This window comes from Melospiza georgiana, chromosome 5 (genome assembly GCF_028018845.1).
Source record: "Melospiza georgiana isolate bMelGeo1 chromosome 5, bMelGeo1.pri, whole genome shotgun sequence".
Taxonomy (NCBI): Eukaryota; Metazoa; Chordata; class Aves; order Passeriformes; family Passerellidae; genus Melospiza; species Melospiza georgiana.
The window spans coordinates 68,194,123-68,210,796 of record NC_080434.1 but is presented as its reverse complement, the minus strand read 5'-3'; the positions used below and the strand labels follow the sequence as shown (position 1 = coordinate 68,210,796).

The following is a 16,674-nucleotide window of genomic DNA, read 5'->3' as shown; positions in this document are numbered from 1 at the left end:
TGGGACCCCCCAGTGTCCCACAGTGTCCCCTGGGACACCCTCAGTGTCCCACTGGGACCCCCCAGTGTCCCACAGTGTCCCCTGGGACACCCTCAGTGTCCCACAGTGTCCCCCGGGGACCCCCCAGTGTCCCACAGTGTCCCACTGGGACACCCTCAGTGTCCCACAGTGTCCCCTGGGACACCCCCAATATCCCACAGTGTCCCCTGGGACACCCTCAGTGTCCCACAGTGTCCCCTGGGACACCCTCAGTGTCCCACAGTGTCCCCCGGGACCGCCCAATGTCCCACTGGGACCCCCCAGTGTCCCACAGTGTCCCCTGGGACACCCTCAGTGTCCCACTGGGACCCCCCAGTGTCCCACAGTGTCCCCTGGGACACCCTCAGTGTCCCACAGTGTCCCCCGGGGACCCCCCAGTGTCCCACAGTGTCCCACTGGGACACCCTCAGTGTCCCACAGTGTCCCCTGGGACACCCCCAATATCCCACAGTGTCCCCTGGGACACCCTCAGTGTCCCACAGTGTCCCACTGGGACCCCTACAATATCCCCTCAATGTCCCCCAGGGACCCCCCAGTGTCCCCCTGGGACCCACCCAATGTCCCCCCAGGGAGTCCCCAGTATACCTACAAGGACCTCCCCCAGTGTCCCCTCAGGAACTCCCCAGTGTCCCCTCTGGGACATTCTCAATGTCCCCCCAGTGTCCCCCTGGGACCCCCACAATGTCTCTCCAGTGTCTCCCTTGGAACCTCCTCAATGTCCCCCCAGTGTCCCCCTGGGAACCCCACTAATGTCCCCCCAAGGATTCCCCCAAGGGAAGGGAACCTCTCCAATGTCCCCCCAGTGTCCCCCCGGGACCCCCCCAGTGTCCCACAATAACCCCCTGGGACACACCCAATGTCCCACAATGTCCCCCTGTCACCCTCCCAACGTCTCCCCAATGTGCCCCCTGGGACTTCCTCAATATCCCCCCAGTGTCCCCATGGACCCCTCCAATGTCCCCCTAATGTCCCCCCAGGGATCCCGAATGTCCCTGCAATGACCCCGACAATGTCCCCCCACGTGACCCTTGGGGACACCCAGTGACCTTCCAGGCCCCCGGAGCCGCTCCTGAACCCCGCTGTGTCCCCTCCCGTCCCCTGCCACCCATCCCGGTGTCCCCAGTGTCCCCAGCCCTCCTTGGTGACACAGGACACAGAGCTCTTGTCTTTATTGAACAGGCAGGGAGGGGACCCTGCTGTCCCCAGCGGCGCCACCTCTGCCACCCATCCAGCAGGGACACGGCCGGGAGCAGCTGCCAGGGGACAGGGACACACCAGGGGGGCTGGGGGTGTCCATGGAGCGTCCCCAGGGTGTCCTTGGGGGTGTCCATGGAGTGTCCCCAGGGTGTCCTTGGGGGTGTCCTTGGTGTGTCCATGGGGGTATCCATGGGGTGTCCTTGGGGGTGTCCTTGGTGGTGTCCCTGGTGTGTCCTTGGGGGTATCCATGGGGTAGCCCTGGGGTGTCCTTGGGATGTCCTGGTGGCATCCCTGGTGGCGTACCTGGTGGTGTCCCTGGGGGTGTCCTTGGGGTGTCCCTGGGGTGTCCTTGGGGTGTCCTTAGGGGTGTCCCTGGTGTGTCCATGGGGGTGTCCATGTGGTAGCCCTGGGGTGTCCTTGGGGTGTCCCTGGGGTAGCCCTGGGGTGTCCTTGAGGTGTCCTGGTGGCATCTCTGGTGGCATCCCTGGTGGTGTCCCTGGGGGTGTCCCCAGGGTGTCCATGGGGTGTCCCCAAGGTGTCCATGGGGTGTCTCTGGGGTGTCCCCAGGGTGTCCATGGGCTATCCCTGGCATTGTCCATGGAGTGTCCCTGGTGTGTCCCCAGGGTGTCCGTGGGCTGTCCCTGGGGGTGTCCCCGGGATATCCATGGGGTGTCCCTGGGGTGTCCTTGGGGCATCCCTGCAGTGTCCCTGGGGTGTCCCTGGGCTGTTCTTGGGGTGTCCCTGGGCTGACCCTGGTGGTGTCCCTAGGATGTCCATGGGGGTGTCCATGGGGGTGTCATTGGGGTGTCCATGGACTGTCCCTGGGGTGTCCATGGACTGTCCCTGGTGTGTCCCCAGGGTGTCCATGGTGTGTCCCCAGGGTGTCCATGGAGTATCCCTGTGGTGTCCCTGGGAGTGTCCTTGGGGTGTCCCTGCAGTGTCCCCGGGGTGTCCTTGGGGTGTCCCTGGGGTGTCCATGGAATATCCCCATAGTGTCCATGGGGGCGTCAACGGGGATGTCCTGGGGGGAATCCATGGGGGTGTCCCTGGGCGTGTCCCTGCAGTGTCCCTGGGGTGTCCCTGCAGTGTCCTGGTGGTGTCCCTGGGGTGTCCCTGGTGGTGTCCCTGTGGTGTCTCTGTGGTGTCTCTGTGCTGTCCCTGTGCTGTCCCTGCAGTGTCCCTGGGGTGTCCCTGCAGTGTCCCTGGGGTGTCCCTGGTGGTGTCCCTGTGGTGTCTCTGTGGTGTCTCTGTGCTGTCCCTGGCGTGTCCCTGCAGTGTCCCGGTGCTGTTCCCGGCGTGTCCCTGGTGCTGTCCCTGCAATGTCCCGGTGGTGTCCCCGGCGTGTCCCCAGTGTCACTTTTTGAGGAGCTGTGCCCGGGCGCGGTTCAGCCTCTCAGCCAGGGCGCCGTCGGTGCCGGGGGAGCACCGGGACAGCACCAGGCTCATCTCGGCCTCGTTCTTGCGCTCCACGGCCGCCTCGGCCGCCTGCTCCAGGTCCCTGCGACACCACACGGCCGTGAGGGGACAGCGCAGAGGGGACAGCACGGGGACACAGGGCAGCCCCGCCTTCCCACCGCTGTCCCACTGCCCCGGCAGCTCCCGGTGTCCCCAGAGCCTCCCACAGGGTCACCCCCAAATCCCCACTGCTGCCCCACAGGGAGCTCCACTGCGTGCTGCCACATCCCCTGTCCCCACAAGGGTGCCCTGCATGTCCCCATGAGGGTCCCTGGGATGTCCCCTGAGTGTCCCTGGGATGCCCCCTGAGGGTCCCTGGGATGTCCCCCTGAGTGTCCTGGGATGCCCCATGAGGGTCCCTGGGATGTCCCCCTGAGGGTCCCTGGAACGATCCCCTGGATGTCCCCACAAAGGTCCCTTGGACATCCCCACAAGGATCCCCTGGATGTCCCTGCAAAGGTCCCCAGGATGTCCCCTCCCGAGGGTTCCTGGATGTCCCCTGAATGTCCTCGGGATGTTCCCACCAGGGTCCCCAGGATGTCCCCCTGATGGTCCCCAGATGTCCCCTGAGGGTCCCCGGGATGTCCCCCTGAAGGTCCCCAGGATGTCCCCCCCAAGGGTCCCTGGATGCCACACCAAGAGTCCCCTGCATGTCCCCCTGAGGGTCCCCGGGATGTCCCACTGAGGGTCCCCAGGATGTCCCACTGAGTGTCCTCAGGATGTCCCCCCCAAGGGTCCCTGGATGCCACACCAAGAGTCCCCAGGATGTCCCCACAAGGGTCCCCAGGATGTCCCACTGAGTGTCCTCAGGATGTCCCCCCCAAGGGTCCCTGGTTGCCACCCCAAGAGTCCCCTGCATGTCCCCCTGGGTATGTCGGGGATGTCCCCTGAGGATTCCCTGGATGTCCCCTGAGGGTCCCCTGGATGTCCCCCCCTAAGTATCCCAGGCATGTCCCCTGAGGGTCCCAGGATGTCCCCTGAGTGTCCCTAGGATGTCCTCCAAGGATCCCCTGCATGTCCCCTCACTGAGGGTCCCCTGGATGTCCCCTGAGGGTCCCCGGGATACCCCCTAAGGGTCCCCTGGATCTACTCCCTGAGCATCCCCTGGATGTCCCCCCACTGAGGATCCCCAGGATGTCCCCCAGGATGTCCCCTCAGGTCCCTGGATGTCCCCCAGGATGTCCCCTCGGGTCTCTGGATGTCCCCCAGGATGTCCCCTCAGGTCCCTGGATGTCCCCCAGGATGTCCTCTCGGGTCCTTGGATGTCCCCCAGGATGTCCCCCAGGATGTCCCCTCGGGTCCCTGGATGTCCCCTCAGGTCCCTGGATGTCCCCCAGGGTGTCCCCTCAGGTCCCTGGATGTCCCCCAGAATGTCCCCCTCAGGTCCCTGGCTGTCCCCCAGGGTGTCCCCTCGGGTCCCTGGATGTCCCCTCGGGTCCCTGGCTGTCCCCCAGGGTGTCCCCTCAGGTCCCTGGATGTCCCCCAGGGTGTCCCCTTGGGTCCCTGGATGTCCCCCAGGGTGTCCCCTCAGGTCCCTGGATGTCCCCCAGGATGTCCCCTCAAGTCCCTGGATGTCCCCCCTGGATGTCCCCCAGGGTGTCCCCTCAGGTCCCTGGATGTCCCCCAGGGTGTCCCCTCGGGTCCCTGGCTGTCCCCACGCACCCCACGAGCACGAAGGCCTTGACGCGCTGCTCGGGCGGCACTCGCGGCGCGTACTTCTTGGCCTCGTAGCGGTTGTGGTGCTTCACCGCCACCTCCACGAAGGGCTGGGGGGGAGGAAGAGCAGGGAGGGGTGAGGAAGAGCAGGGAGAGGGGAGGAAGAGCAGGGAAAGGGGAGGAAGAGGTGAGGAAGAGCAGGGAGAGGTGAGGAAGGGCAGCGAGGGGTGAGGAAGGGCAGCGAGGGGTGAGGAAGAGCAGGGAGAGGGGAGGAAGGGCAGGGAAAGGGGAGGAAGAGCAGGGAGAGGGGAGGAAGAGCAGGGAGAGGGGAGGAAGAGCAGGGAGAGGTGGAGGATGGAGGATGGAGGGGCTGGAGAGGGGAGGAAGAGGATGGGGAGAGGGAGAAGGAAGGAAAATGGTGGAAAAGCAGCAATGGGAAGGGAATGGGAGAGATGGAGAAGGGAGGAAGAGGAGGGAGGTGGGAGGGTTGGAGAAGGGAGGAAGAGGATGGGAATGCAAGGATGGGAGGGCTGGAGAAGGAGGAAGAGGATGGGGAGATGGAGAAGGAAGGAAAATGGTGGAAGAGCAGCAATGGGATGGGAATGGGAGAGATGGAGAAGGGAGGAAGAGGATGGGAGGGCTGGGAAAGGGAGGAAGAGGATGGGAGGGTTGGAGAGAGGAGGAAGAGGATGGTGGAGGTGAAAAGGGGAGGAAGAGGATGGGAGGGAGACGATGGATGGGTTGGAGAGGGAAGAAGATCGGAGGGCAGAAGGGAGGAAGAGGATGGGGAGATGGAGAAGGAAGGAAAATGGTGGAAGAGCAGGAATGGAAAAGAACAGGAGAGATGGAGAACGGAGGAAGAGGATGGGAGGGTGGGAGAGAGAAGGAAAAGGATGGTGGAGGTGAAAAGGACAGGAAGAGGATGGGAATGCAAGGATGGGAGGGTTGGGGAAGGAGGAAGAGGATGGTGGAGATGGAGAAGGGAGGAAAACAGTGGAAGGGCTGGAGAGAGGATGATGAGGGTGGGAGAGCAGGAATGGGAAGGCTGGAGAAGGAAGAATGGGAGAGATGGAGAAGGGAGGAAGAGGATGGGAGGGTTGGGGAAGGAGGAAGGGGATGGGAGGGTTGGAGAGAGGAGGAAGAGGATGGTGGAGGTGAAAAGGGGAGGAAGAGGATGAGAGGGAGAGGATGGGTGGCTTGGAGAAGGAAGATGGGGGTGCAGAAAGGAGGAAGAGGATGGGGAGATGGAGAAGGAAGGAAAATGGTCGAAGAGCAGGAATGGGAATGGGAGAGATGGAGAAGGAGGAAGAGGATGGCAGTGGTGGAAAGGGGAGGAAGAGGATGGGAAGGCGAGGATGGGAGGGCTGGAGAAGGAGGAGGAGGAAGAGGATGAGAGGGAGAGGATGGGAGGGTTGGAGAGGGAGGAAGATGGGGGCGAAAGAAGGGAGGAAGAGGATGGGGAGAGGGAGAAGGAGAGAAGGAGATGGTAGAGCTGGGGAGGGGAGGAAGAGAACGGGAGAGATGGAGAAGGGAGGAAGAGGATGGAAAGAGATAAAGAGGGGAGGAAGAGCATGGGAGAGCTCAAGAGGGGTGGAAGGGGATGGGAGAACAGAAACAGGGAGGAAGATGATGGGAAGAATGGGACCTCTAGAGAAGGAGGAAGATTACGGGAGGGTTGGAGAGGGGAAGAAAAGGGTGGGAAGGGCAGGGAGGGGAGGAAGAGGATGGTGGAGCTGGAGAGGGGAGGAAGAGGATGGTGGAGTGGGAATGGGGAGGAAGGAGGGGGAGAACTGGAATGGGGAGGAAGAGGATGGGAGGGCAGGGAGGGGGTGACTGAGGCAGCCCAAGCTCTCACCAGGTACCCAATGGGCGACTTCTTGCTCTTGGAGAACTTCTCCATCTCCTCCCAGTCCCCGCGGGTGGCCAGGGCGTTGATCTTCAGCCACCAGTACCTGGCACAGGGGCACAGGGGGTCAAGGCTGTCCCTGAGCCCCCCAGGGCTGTCCCTGACCCCCCCAGGGCTGTCCCTGAGCCCCCCAGGGCTGTCCCTGACCCCTCCAGGGCTGTCCCTGAGCCCCCAGGGCTGTCCCTGACCCCCCCAGTGCTGTCCCTGAGCCCCCAGGGCTGTCCCTGAGTGCCCCAGGGCTGTCCCTGAGCCCTTCAGGGCTGTCCCTGACACCCCCAGGGCTGTCCCTGAGTGTCCCAGGGCTGTCCCTGAGTGTCCCAGGGCTGTCCCTGACCACCCCAGGGCTGTCCCTGACCACCCCAGGGCTGTCCCTGACCCCTCCAGGGCTGTCCCTGAGCCCCCCAGGGCTGTCCCTGAGCCCCCCAGCATTGTCCCTGAGCCCTCCAGGGCTGTCCCTGAGCCCCCCAGGGCTGTCCCTGACCCCCCCAGGGCTGTCCCTGAATGCCCCCAGGGCTGTCCCTGAGCCCCCCAGGGCTGTCCCTGACCCCCCCAGAGCTGTCCCTGAGTGCCCCAGGGCTGTCCCTGAGCCCCCCAGCATTGTCCCTGAGCCCCCCAGGGCTGTCCCTGAGTGTCCCAGGGCTGTCCCTGAGTGTCCCAGGGCTGTCCCTGAGTGTCCCAGAGCTGTCCCTGAGTGCCCCAGGGCTGTCCCTGAGCCCCCCAGCATTGTCCCTGAGCCCTCCAGGGCTGTCCCTGAGCCCCCAGAGCTGTCCCTGAGTGTCCCCAGCCCCCCCAGAGCTGTCCCTGAGCCCCCAGGGCTGTCCCTGAGCCCCCAGGGCTGTCACTGAATGCCCCCAGCTCCCCCAGGGCTGTCCCTGAGCCCCTCAGATTCCCCAGGGCTGTCCCTGAGCCCCCAGAGCTGTCCCTGAGCCCTCCAGGGCTGTCCCTGAGCCCCCCAAGGCTGTCCCTGAGCCCCCAGGGCTGTCCCTGAGCCCCCCAAGGCTGTCCCAGATCCCCCAGGGCTGTCTCTGAGCCCCCCAGGGCTGTCCCTGAATGCCCCCAGCCCCCCCAGGGCTGTCCCTGACCCTCCAGGGCTGTCCCTGAGCCCCCCAGGGCTGTCCCCGAGCCCCCAGGGCTGTCCCTGAGCCCCCCAGGGCTGTCCCTGAGCCCCCAGGGCTGTCCCTGACCCCCCCAGGGCTGTCCCTGAGTGCCCCAGGGCTGTCCCTGAGCCCCCAGGGCTGTTCCTGACCCCCCCAGGGCTGTCCCTGAGTGCCCCCAGCTCCCCCAGGGCTGTCCCTGACCCCCCCAGGGCTGTCCCTGACCCCCCCAGGGCTGTCCCCGACCCCTCCAGGGCTGTCCCCGACCCCTCCAGGGCTGTCCCAGCTCCTCCAGGGCTGTCCCCACCTCTTGTCGGGGATCCTGAAGTCCCGGTAGAGCTGCTCAGCGCGCTTGTGGTGCCCGTCCAGGATGAGGGTGGCCACGGTGTCGTGCAGGGACAGGTCCAGGTAGGGCTTGTCCAGCTCCTCCTGCAGGTGCCGCTGCAGCCGCAGCAGCTTGATCTGCTCCTCGGTGGCCTGGGGACACGGGGACAGCTGAGGGGTCCCTGGCCCAGCCTCGATGTCCCTGGCCCATCCCTGAGTTCCCTGGCCCAGCCCCAGAGTCCCTGTCCCAGCCTTGATGTCCCTGGCCTAGCTCGAGAGTCCCCATCCCATTCTGAGGTTCCTGTCCCAGCCTCGATGTCACCGTTCCAGCCCTGAGGTCCCTGATCCAGCCCCAATGTCCCTGTCAAGTCCCAGAGTCCCTGTCCCATCCCTGAGGTCCCTGTCCCAGCCCCAATGTCCCTGTCCAGTCCCAGAGTCCCTGTCCCAGCCTGGATATCCCTGTCCCAGCCCTGAGGTCCCTGATCTAACCTCGATGTCCTTGTCCCAGCTTCAATATCCTCTGTCCCAGCCCCAGAGTCCCTGTCCCAGCCCTGAGGTCCCTGTCCCAGCCCCAATGTCCCCAGCCCCGTCCCAGAGTCCCTGTCCCAGCCCTGAGGTCCCTGATCCGGCCCCAATGTCCCTGTCCAGTCCCAGAGTCCCTGTCCCAGCCTCGATGTCCCTGGCCCAGCCCCAGACTCCCCATCCCATCCTGAGGTCCCTGTCCCAGTCTTGATGTCCCTGTCCCATCTCTAAGTTCCCTGTCCCAGCCTCGATGTCCCCAGTCCACCCCCAGGGTGCCCATCCCAACCTGAGGTCCCTTCCCCGGGCCTGTCCCACCCTTGGGGTCCCTTTGCCAGCTCTGTCACAGCCTTGGAGTGGCTGTACCAGCCCAATCCCCATCCCAGCCCTGAGGTCCCCAATCCAGCCTTGGTGTCCCTGTCCCAACCTCAATGTCCCCAGCCCAGCCCCAGGGTCCCTGTCCCAGCCCCAGGGTCCCTATCACAGTCCCAGGATCTCCATCCCAGCTTTGGTGTCCCTGTCCCAGCCCCAGGGTCCCTGTCCCAGCCCCAGGGTCCCTGTCACAGTCCCAGGATCTCCATCCCAGCTTTGGGGTCCCTGCACAAGTCCTGAGGTCCCCAGTCCAGCCGTGGTGTCCCTGTCCCAACCTTGGTGTCCCTGTCCCAACCTCAATGTCCCCAGCCCAGCCCCAGAGTCCCCATCCCATCCTGATGTCCCTGTCTCAGCCCTCAGGTCCCTGATCCAGTCTCGATGTCCCCATCCCAGCCCCAGAGTCCCCATCCCAACCTGAGGTCCCTTTCCCAGCCCTGTCCCATCCTTGATGTCCCTGTCCCACCCTTGGGGTCCCTGTCCCAATCCCAGGGTCTCCATCCCAGCCCTGTCCCAGCCCTGTCCCATCCTTGATGTCCCTGTCCCATCCTCAGTGTCCCCACTCCAGCCATGCCCCTGGACAGGCAGCCACCCCCCCAGCCTTGTCCCCAGGGCAGGCACAGGTGGCCTTGTCCCTGGTGTCCCTGGTGTCCCGGGTGTCCCCGGTGTCCCTGCTGTCCCTGGTGTCCCTGGTGTCCCTGCTTGGTGTCCCTGGTGTCCCCAGTGTCCCTGGTATCCCTGGTGTCCCCTGGTGTCCCCAGTATCCCTGGTGTCCCCGGTGTCCCCGGTGTCCCTGGTGTCCCCGGTGTCCCCAGTGTCCCCGGTGTCCCCAGTGTCCCCGGTGTCCCCGGTGTCCCTGGTGTCCCCGGTGTCCCTGGTATCCCCGGTGTCCCCGGTGTCCCCGGTGTCCCTGGTGTCCCTGGTATCCCTGGTGTCCCTGGTGTCCCCGGTGTCCCTGCTGTCCCTGGTGTCCCTGGTGTCCCTGGTGTCCCTGGTGTCCCTGCTGTCCCTGGTGTCCCCGGTGTCCCTGGTACCCCTGGTGTCCCTGGTATCCCTGGTGTCCCCAGTGTCCCCGGTGTCCCTCGTGTCCCTGCTGTCCCTGGTGTCCCCGGTGTCCCTGGTGTCCCTGGTGTCCCTGCTGTCCCCAGTGTCCCCGGTGTCCCCGGTGTCCCTGGTGTCCCCGGTGTCCCCGGTGTCCCTGGTGTCCCCGGTGTCCCCGGTGTCCCTGGTGTCCCTGGTGTCCCTGCTGTCCCCAGTGTCCCTGGTGTCCCCGGTGTCCCCGGTGTCCCTGCTGTCCCTGGTGTCCCTGGTGTCCCCGGTGTCCCCAGTGTCCCTGGTATCCCCAGTGTCCCTGCTGTCCCTGGTGTCCCTGGTGTCCCCGGTGTCCCTGGTGTCCCCGGTGTCCCTGCTGTCCCTGGTGTCCCCGGTGTCCCTGGTGTCCCCGGTGTCCCTGGTGTCCCCGGTGTCCCCGGTGTCCCCGGTGTCCCTGGTGTCCCCAGTGTCCCCGGTATCCCCGGTGTCCCCAGTGTCCCTGGTATCCCCGGTGTCCCCAGTGTCCCCGGTGTCCCTGGTGTCCCTGGTGCCCCCGGTGTCCCTGGTGTCCCCGGTGTCCCTGGTGTCCCTGGTGCCCCCGGTGTCCCTGGTATCCCCGGTGTCCCTGGTGTCCCCGGTGTCCCTGCTGTCCCCGGTGTCCCTGGTGCCCCCGGTGTCCCCAGTGTCCCCAGTGTCCCTGGTGTCCCCGGTGTCCCTGGTGCCCTGGTGTCCCCAGTGTCCCCAGTGTCCCTGGTGTCCCTGGTGTCCCCGGTGTCCCCAGTGTCCCTGGTGTCCCTGGTGTCCCTGCTGTCCCCAGTGTCCCTGGTGTCCCCAGTGTCCCTGGTGTCCCTGGTGTCCCCTGCTGTCCCCGGTGTCCCCAGTGTCCCTGGTGTCCCTGCTGTCCCTGCTGTCCCTGGTGTCCCTGCTGTCCCTGGTGTCCCCGGTGTCCCTGTTGTCCCCAGTGTCCCCAGTGTCCCTGGTGTCCCTGCTGTCCCTGGTGTCCCCGGTGTCCCCGCTGTCCCCTGGGCACTCTCACCTTGGCAGCAAAGTCGTTCTTGGCCTTGTAGAACTCATCCAGGGCGTTCTGCAGGGCGGCCACGCGGCCCTCGATCCGCTGGGATGGCACAGGGATGGCACGGGGACATGGGGACATGGCACAGGGATGGCACGGGGATGGCACGGGGACATGGGGACATGGCACAGGGATGGCACGGGGATGGCACGGGGACATGGGGACATGGCACAGGACATGGCACAGACATGGCACAGGGATGGCACGGGGACATGGGGACATGGCACAGGACATGGCACAGACATGGCACAGGGACATGGGGACATGGCACGGACATGGCACAGGGATGGCACGGGGACATGGGGACATGGCACAGACATGGCACAGACATGGCACAGGGACATGGGGACATGGCACGGACATGGCACAGGGATGGCACGGGGACATGGGGACATGGCACAGACATGGCACAGACATGGCACAGGGATGGCACGGGGACATGGGGACATGGTACACACATGGCACAGGGATGGCACAGGGACATGGGGACATGGCACAGGACATGGTACAGACATGGCACAGGGATGGCACGGGGACATGGGGACGTGGCACAGGACATGGCACAGGACATGGCACAGGGATGGCACGGGGACACGGGGACGTGGCACAGGACATGGTACGGACATGGCACAGGGATGGCACGGGGACATGGGGACACGCACGGGGATGGCACAGGGATGGCACAGGACACGGTACAGACATGGCACGGGGACATGGCACAGACACGTCATTCCCTGGGTGGGATCCCTGGATTGACCCTGACTCCCTGGGCAGGATCCCAAACCTGGCACAGGTGGCACGGGATGGGCACGGTCCCCCACAGCCCTGGGGGTCCCCATTCCCACACCCAGAGCCCCATTCCCACATCCCAATCCCCACATTCCCACATCCCAAATCCCACAATTCCCAGATCCATCCCAAATCCCACAATTCCCAGATCCATCCCAAATCCCACAATTCCCAGATCCATCCCAATCCCCACATTCCCACATCCCAAATCCCACAATTCCCAGATCCATCCCAAATCTCACATTCCCACCATCCCAAATCCCACAATTCCCAGATCCATCCCAATCCTGCCATTCCCACATCCCAAATCCCACAATTCCCAGATCCATCCCAAATCCCACAACTCCCTCTATCTCAAATCCCTGTCATTCCCCCACCTCAAATCCCTCAATTCCCTCCATCCCAAATCCCACAATTCCCAGATCCATCCCAATCCCCACATTCCTGCATCCCAATCCCACAATTTCCCCATCCCAAACCCAAACTACAAATCCCAAATCCCAAATCCCAGACCCCACAGACCTTCTGGCCGTACCCCCCCAGCACGTGCAGCTTGCCCAGCTCCTGGTGACCCCGAGCACCCCCAAAACTCCCCAAAACCCCCCCAAAATCCCACATTCTCCATCCCAATCCCACAATTCACCCATCCCACACCCCAAACCCCAAATCCCTGACCCCAAACCCCACAAACCCCAAACCCCAGACCCCACAGACCTTCTGGCTGTACCCCCCAGCACGTGCAGGTTGCCCAGCTCCTGGTAACCCTGATCACCCCCAAAATCCCCAAAACACCCCCAAAACCCCACATTTCCACACCCAAACTCACATTCTCCATCCTAACCCCACAATTCACCCACCCCAAACCCCAAACCCCAAATCCCTGACCCCAAACCCCACAAATCCCAAACCCCAGACCCCACAGACCTTCTGGCCGTATCCCCCAGCACGTGCATCTTGCCCAGCTCCTGGTGACCCTGATCACCCCCAAAACCCCCCCAAAACCCCACATTCTCCATCCCAATCCCACAATTCCCCCATCCCACACCCCAAACCCCAAATCCCTGACCCCAAACCCCAAATCCCTGACCCCAAACCCCACAAACCCCAAACCCCACAGACCTTCTGGCCGTACCCCCCAGCACGTGCAGTTGCCCAGCTCCTGGTAACCCCCGAGCACCCCCAAAACCCCCAAAACTCCCCCAAAACCCCACATTCTCCACCCCAATCCCACAATTCACCCACCCCAAACGTCAAATCCAAAACCCCAGACCCCAAATCCAAATCCCAGACCCCAAATCCCTGACCCCAAAACTCACAAATCCCAAACCCCAAACCCCACAGACCTTCTGGCAAAGCCTCCCAGCAGTGCAGGTTGCCCAGCTCCTGATAACCCCAAGCACCCCCAAAACCCCCCCAAAACCCCACATTCTCCACCCCAATCCCACAATTCACCCATCCCCGACCCCAAACCCCAAATCCCAGACCCCAAACCCCACAAACCCCAGCCCCCACAGACCTTCTGGCCGTACCCCCCCAGCACGTGCAGGTTGCCCAGCTCCTGGTGGTTGTCGTCCTGGTTGTACAAATCCTTCAGCGTCTCCCGCTCCTGGTGCCGGCAGAACTTGGGGGGCACACGGGACATTTGGGGTCACCTTTGGGCTCAGGGGGACACCCAGGGGGTCAAGGGGACACTTTTGGGGTCAAGGGGACATCCTAGGGATCAAGGGACGCTTTTTGGGGTCAAGGGATACTTTTGGGGTTTTGGAAGAATGGCTTTCCCAAAACGCTTCAGGGTGGCTCAGGAGTTTTTGGGGTCACTCAGGGAGTTTTTGGGGCCACTCAGGAGGTTTTAGGGGTGTTCAGGGGTTTTTGGGGGGGGCTCAGGGTGTTTTGGGGTCACTCAGGGGGTTTTGGGGTCACTCAGGGAGTTTTTTGGGGCCACTCAGGGAGGTTTTGGGGGTGTTCAGGGGTTTTTGGGGGGGGCTCAGGGGATTTTTGGGGTGCTAAGGGTGTTTTTGGGGCCACTCAGGGTGTTTTGGGGTCACTCAGGGTGTTTTTGGGGTCACTCAGGGTGTTTTTGGGGTGCTCACCTGGCGGTACAGGCTGTGCTCTCAGGGGGTTCTTGGGGTCCCTCAGGATGTTTTTGGGGTGTTTTTGGGGTTTTTGGGGCGCTCACCTGGCGGTACAGGCTGTGGTGTCCAGTGTTTTTGGGGTGCTATGGGGTTCCTGGGGTTTTTGGGGTGCTCAGGGGTTTTTGGGGCGCTCACCTGGCGGTGCAGGCTGTGCTCTCAGGGAGTTTTTGGGGTCCCTCAGGGTGTTTTTGGGGTGTTTTGGGGATGTTTTTGGGGTGTTTTTGGGGTGCTCAGGGTGTTTTTGGGGCGCTCACCTGACGGTACAGGCTGTGGTGTCCAGTGTTTTTGGGGTGCTATGGGGTTCCTGGGGTTTTTGGGGTGCTCAGGGGTTTTTGGGGCGCTCACCTGGCGGTACAGGCTGTGCTCTCAGGGGGTTTTTGGGGTCTCTCAGGGATTTTGGGGTTATTCAGGGGTTTTTGGGGTGCTCAGGGGTTTTGGGGTGCTGACCTGGCAGTGCAGGCTGTGCTCTCAGGGGGTTTTTGGGGTGCTCAGGGTGTTTTTGGGGTGTTTTGGGGATGTTTTTGGGGTGCTCAGGGGTTTTTGGGGTCCCTCAGGGTGTTTTTGGGGTGTTTTTGGGGTTTTTGGGGCGCTCACCTGGCAGTACAGGCTGTGCTCTCAGGGTGTTTTTGGGGTCTCTCAGGGATTTTGAGGTTATTCAGGGGTTTTTGGGGTGTTTTTGGGGCGCTCGCCTGGCGGTACAGGCTGTGCTCTCAGGGGGTTTTTGGGGTGCTCAGAAGATTTTTTGGGGTTTTTAGGGTGTCTCTATCCCTCACCTGGCAGTACAGGCTGTGCTCTCAGGGGGTTTTTGGGGTCCCTCAGGATGTTTTTGGGGTGTTTTTGGGGTTTTTGGGGCGCTCACCTGGCGGTACAGGCTGTGGTGTTCAGTGTTTTTGGGGTGCTATGGGGTTCCTGGGGTTTTTGGGGTGCTCAGGGGTTTTTGGGGCGCTCACCTGACGGTACAGGCTGTGCTCTCAGGGAGTTTTTGGGGTCCCTCAGGGTGTTTTTGGGGTGCTCAGGGGTTTTTGGGGTCACTCAGGGTGTTTTTGGGGTGCTCAGGGTGTTTTTGGGGCGCTCACCTGGCGGTACAGGCTGAGCTGTCAGGGGGTTTTTGGAGTCCCTCAGGGTGTTTTTGGGGTGTTTTGGGGATGTTTTTGGGGTGTTTTTGGGGCGCTCACCTGACGGTACAGGCTGTGCTCTCAGGGAGGTTTTGGGGTCTCTCAGGGATTTTGGGGTTATTCAGGGGTTTTTGGGGTGCTCAGGGGTTTTTGGGGCACTCACCTGGCGGTGCAGGCTGTGCTCTCAGGGGGTTTTTGGGGTCCCTCAGGGTGTTTTTGGGGTGCTCAGGGTGTTTTTGGGGTCACTCAGGGGGTTTTTGGGATGCTCAGCGTGTTTCTAGGGTTGTTCGAGGGGCTTTTGGGGTGCTCAGGGTGTTTTTGGGGTGTTTTTGGGGTTTTTGGGGTGCTGACCTGGCAGTGGAGGCTGTGTTCTCAGGGGGTTTTTGGGGTGTTTTGGGGATGTTTTTGGGGTTTTTGGGGTGCTCAGGGTGTTTTTGGGGGTCACTCAGGGGGTTTTTGGGATGCTCAGCGTGTTTCTAGGGTTGTTCGAGGGGCTTTTGGGGTGTTCAGGGTGTTTTTGGGGTTTTTGGGGCGCTCACCTGGCGGTGCAGGCTGTGCTCTCAGGGTGTTTTTGGGGTCCCTCAGGATGTTTTTCGGGTGCTCAGGGGTTTTTGGGGCGCTCACCTGGTGGTGCAGGCTGTGCTCTCAGGGGTTTTTGGGGTGTTTTGGGGTGTTTTTGGGGTTTTTGGGGTGCCCACCTGGAGGTACAGGCTGTGCTCTCAGGGGGTTTTTGGGGTCTCTCAGGGATTTTGGGGTTATTCAGGGGTTTTTGGGGTCACTCAGGGGGTTTTTGGGATGCTCAGCGTGTTGTTCAAGGGGCTTTTGGGGTGCTTAGGGTGTTTTGGGGTCACTCAGGGTGTTTTTGGGGTGCTCAGGGGTTTTTGGGGTGTTTTGGGGATGTTTTTGGGGTGTTTTTGGGGTTTTTGGGGTGCCCACCTGGCGGTACAGGCTGTGCTCTCAGGGGGTTTTTGGGGTGCTCAGGGGTTTTTGAGGTGTTTTTGGGGATGTTTTTGGGGTGCTCACCTGGCACTACAGGCTGTGCTCTCAGGAGGTTTTTGGGGTGTTTTGGGGATGTTTTTGGGGTGTTTTTGGGGTGTTTTGGGGTCCCTCAGGATGTTTTTGGGGTGTTTTTGGGGTTTTTGGGGTGCTCACCTGGTGGTACAGGCTGTGCTCTCAGGGAGTTTTTGGGATCTCTCAGGGATTTTGGGGTTATTCAGGGGTTTTTGGGGTGCTCAGGGATTTTGGGGCGCTCACCTGGCGGTACAGGCTGCGCTCTCAGGGGGTTTTTGGGGTTACTCGGGGGGTTTTTGGGATGCTATGGGGTTTTGTGGGGTCACTCAGGGGTTTTTTGGTGTTTTGGGGTTTTTGGGGTGCTCACCTGGCAGCACAGACTGTGGCATCAGGGGGTTTTGGGGGTGCTCAGGGGTTTTGGGGGTCACTCAGGGGTTTTTGGGGCACTCACCTGGCGGTACAGGCTGTGGTGTGCAGTGTTTTTGGGGTGCTATGGGGTTCCTGGGGTTTTTGGGGTGCTCAGGGGTTTTTGGGGCGCTCACCTGGCGGTACAGGCTGTGCTCTCAGGGGGTTTTTGGGGTGCTCAGGAGTTTTTAGGGTCATTCAGGGGGTTTTGAGGTTACTCAGGGTTTTTTTTGGGGTCACTTGGGGTTTTTTGGTGTTTTGGGGTTTTTGGGGTGCTCAGGGGTTTTTGGGGTGCTCACCTGGCAGTGCAGGCTGTGCTCTCAGGGGGTTTTTGGGTTGCTCAGGGTATTTTTGGGGTCAGTCAGGTGTTTTTGGGGTGTTTTTGGGGTGTTTTGGGGCGCTCGCCTGGCAGTACAGGCTGTGCTCTCAGGGGTGTTTTTGGGGTGTTTTTGGGGTTTTTGGGGTGCTCACCTGGCGGTGCAGGCTCTCAGGGAGTTTTTGGGGTCCCTCAGGGTGTTTTTGGGGTGCTCAGGGGTTTTTGGGGCACTCACCTGGTGGT

General features: G+C 62.5%; 1 protein-coding gene across 1 annotated transcript in view; it reads right to left on the bottom strand.

Moving 5' to 3' along the window:
- Positions 1-2,444: 2,444 nt before the first annotated feature.
- Positions 2,445-16,674, bottom strand: part of VPS16 (VPS16 core subunit of CORVET and HOPS complexes) — a 31,299-nt gene continuing 17,069 nt past the window's right edge. The window contains exons 19-24 of the mRNA XM_058024329.1: positions 12,969-13,073; positions 10,628-10,705; positions 7,655-7,824; positions 6,203-6,299; positions 4,354-4,457; positions 2,445-2,734 (exon numbers count right to left, since the gene is read on the bottom strand). Of these exons, the coding sequence (XP_057880312.1) occupies positions 2,590-2,734; positions 4,354-4,457; positions 6,203-6,299; positions 7,655-7,824; positions 10,628-10,705; positions 12,969-13,073 (699 nt within the window). The 3' untranslated portion in view covers positions 2,445-2,589. The remainder of the gene's footprint in view (positions 2,735-4,353; positions 4,458-6,202; positions 6,300-7,654; positions 7,825-10,627; positions 10,706-12,968; positions 13,074-16,674) is intronic.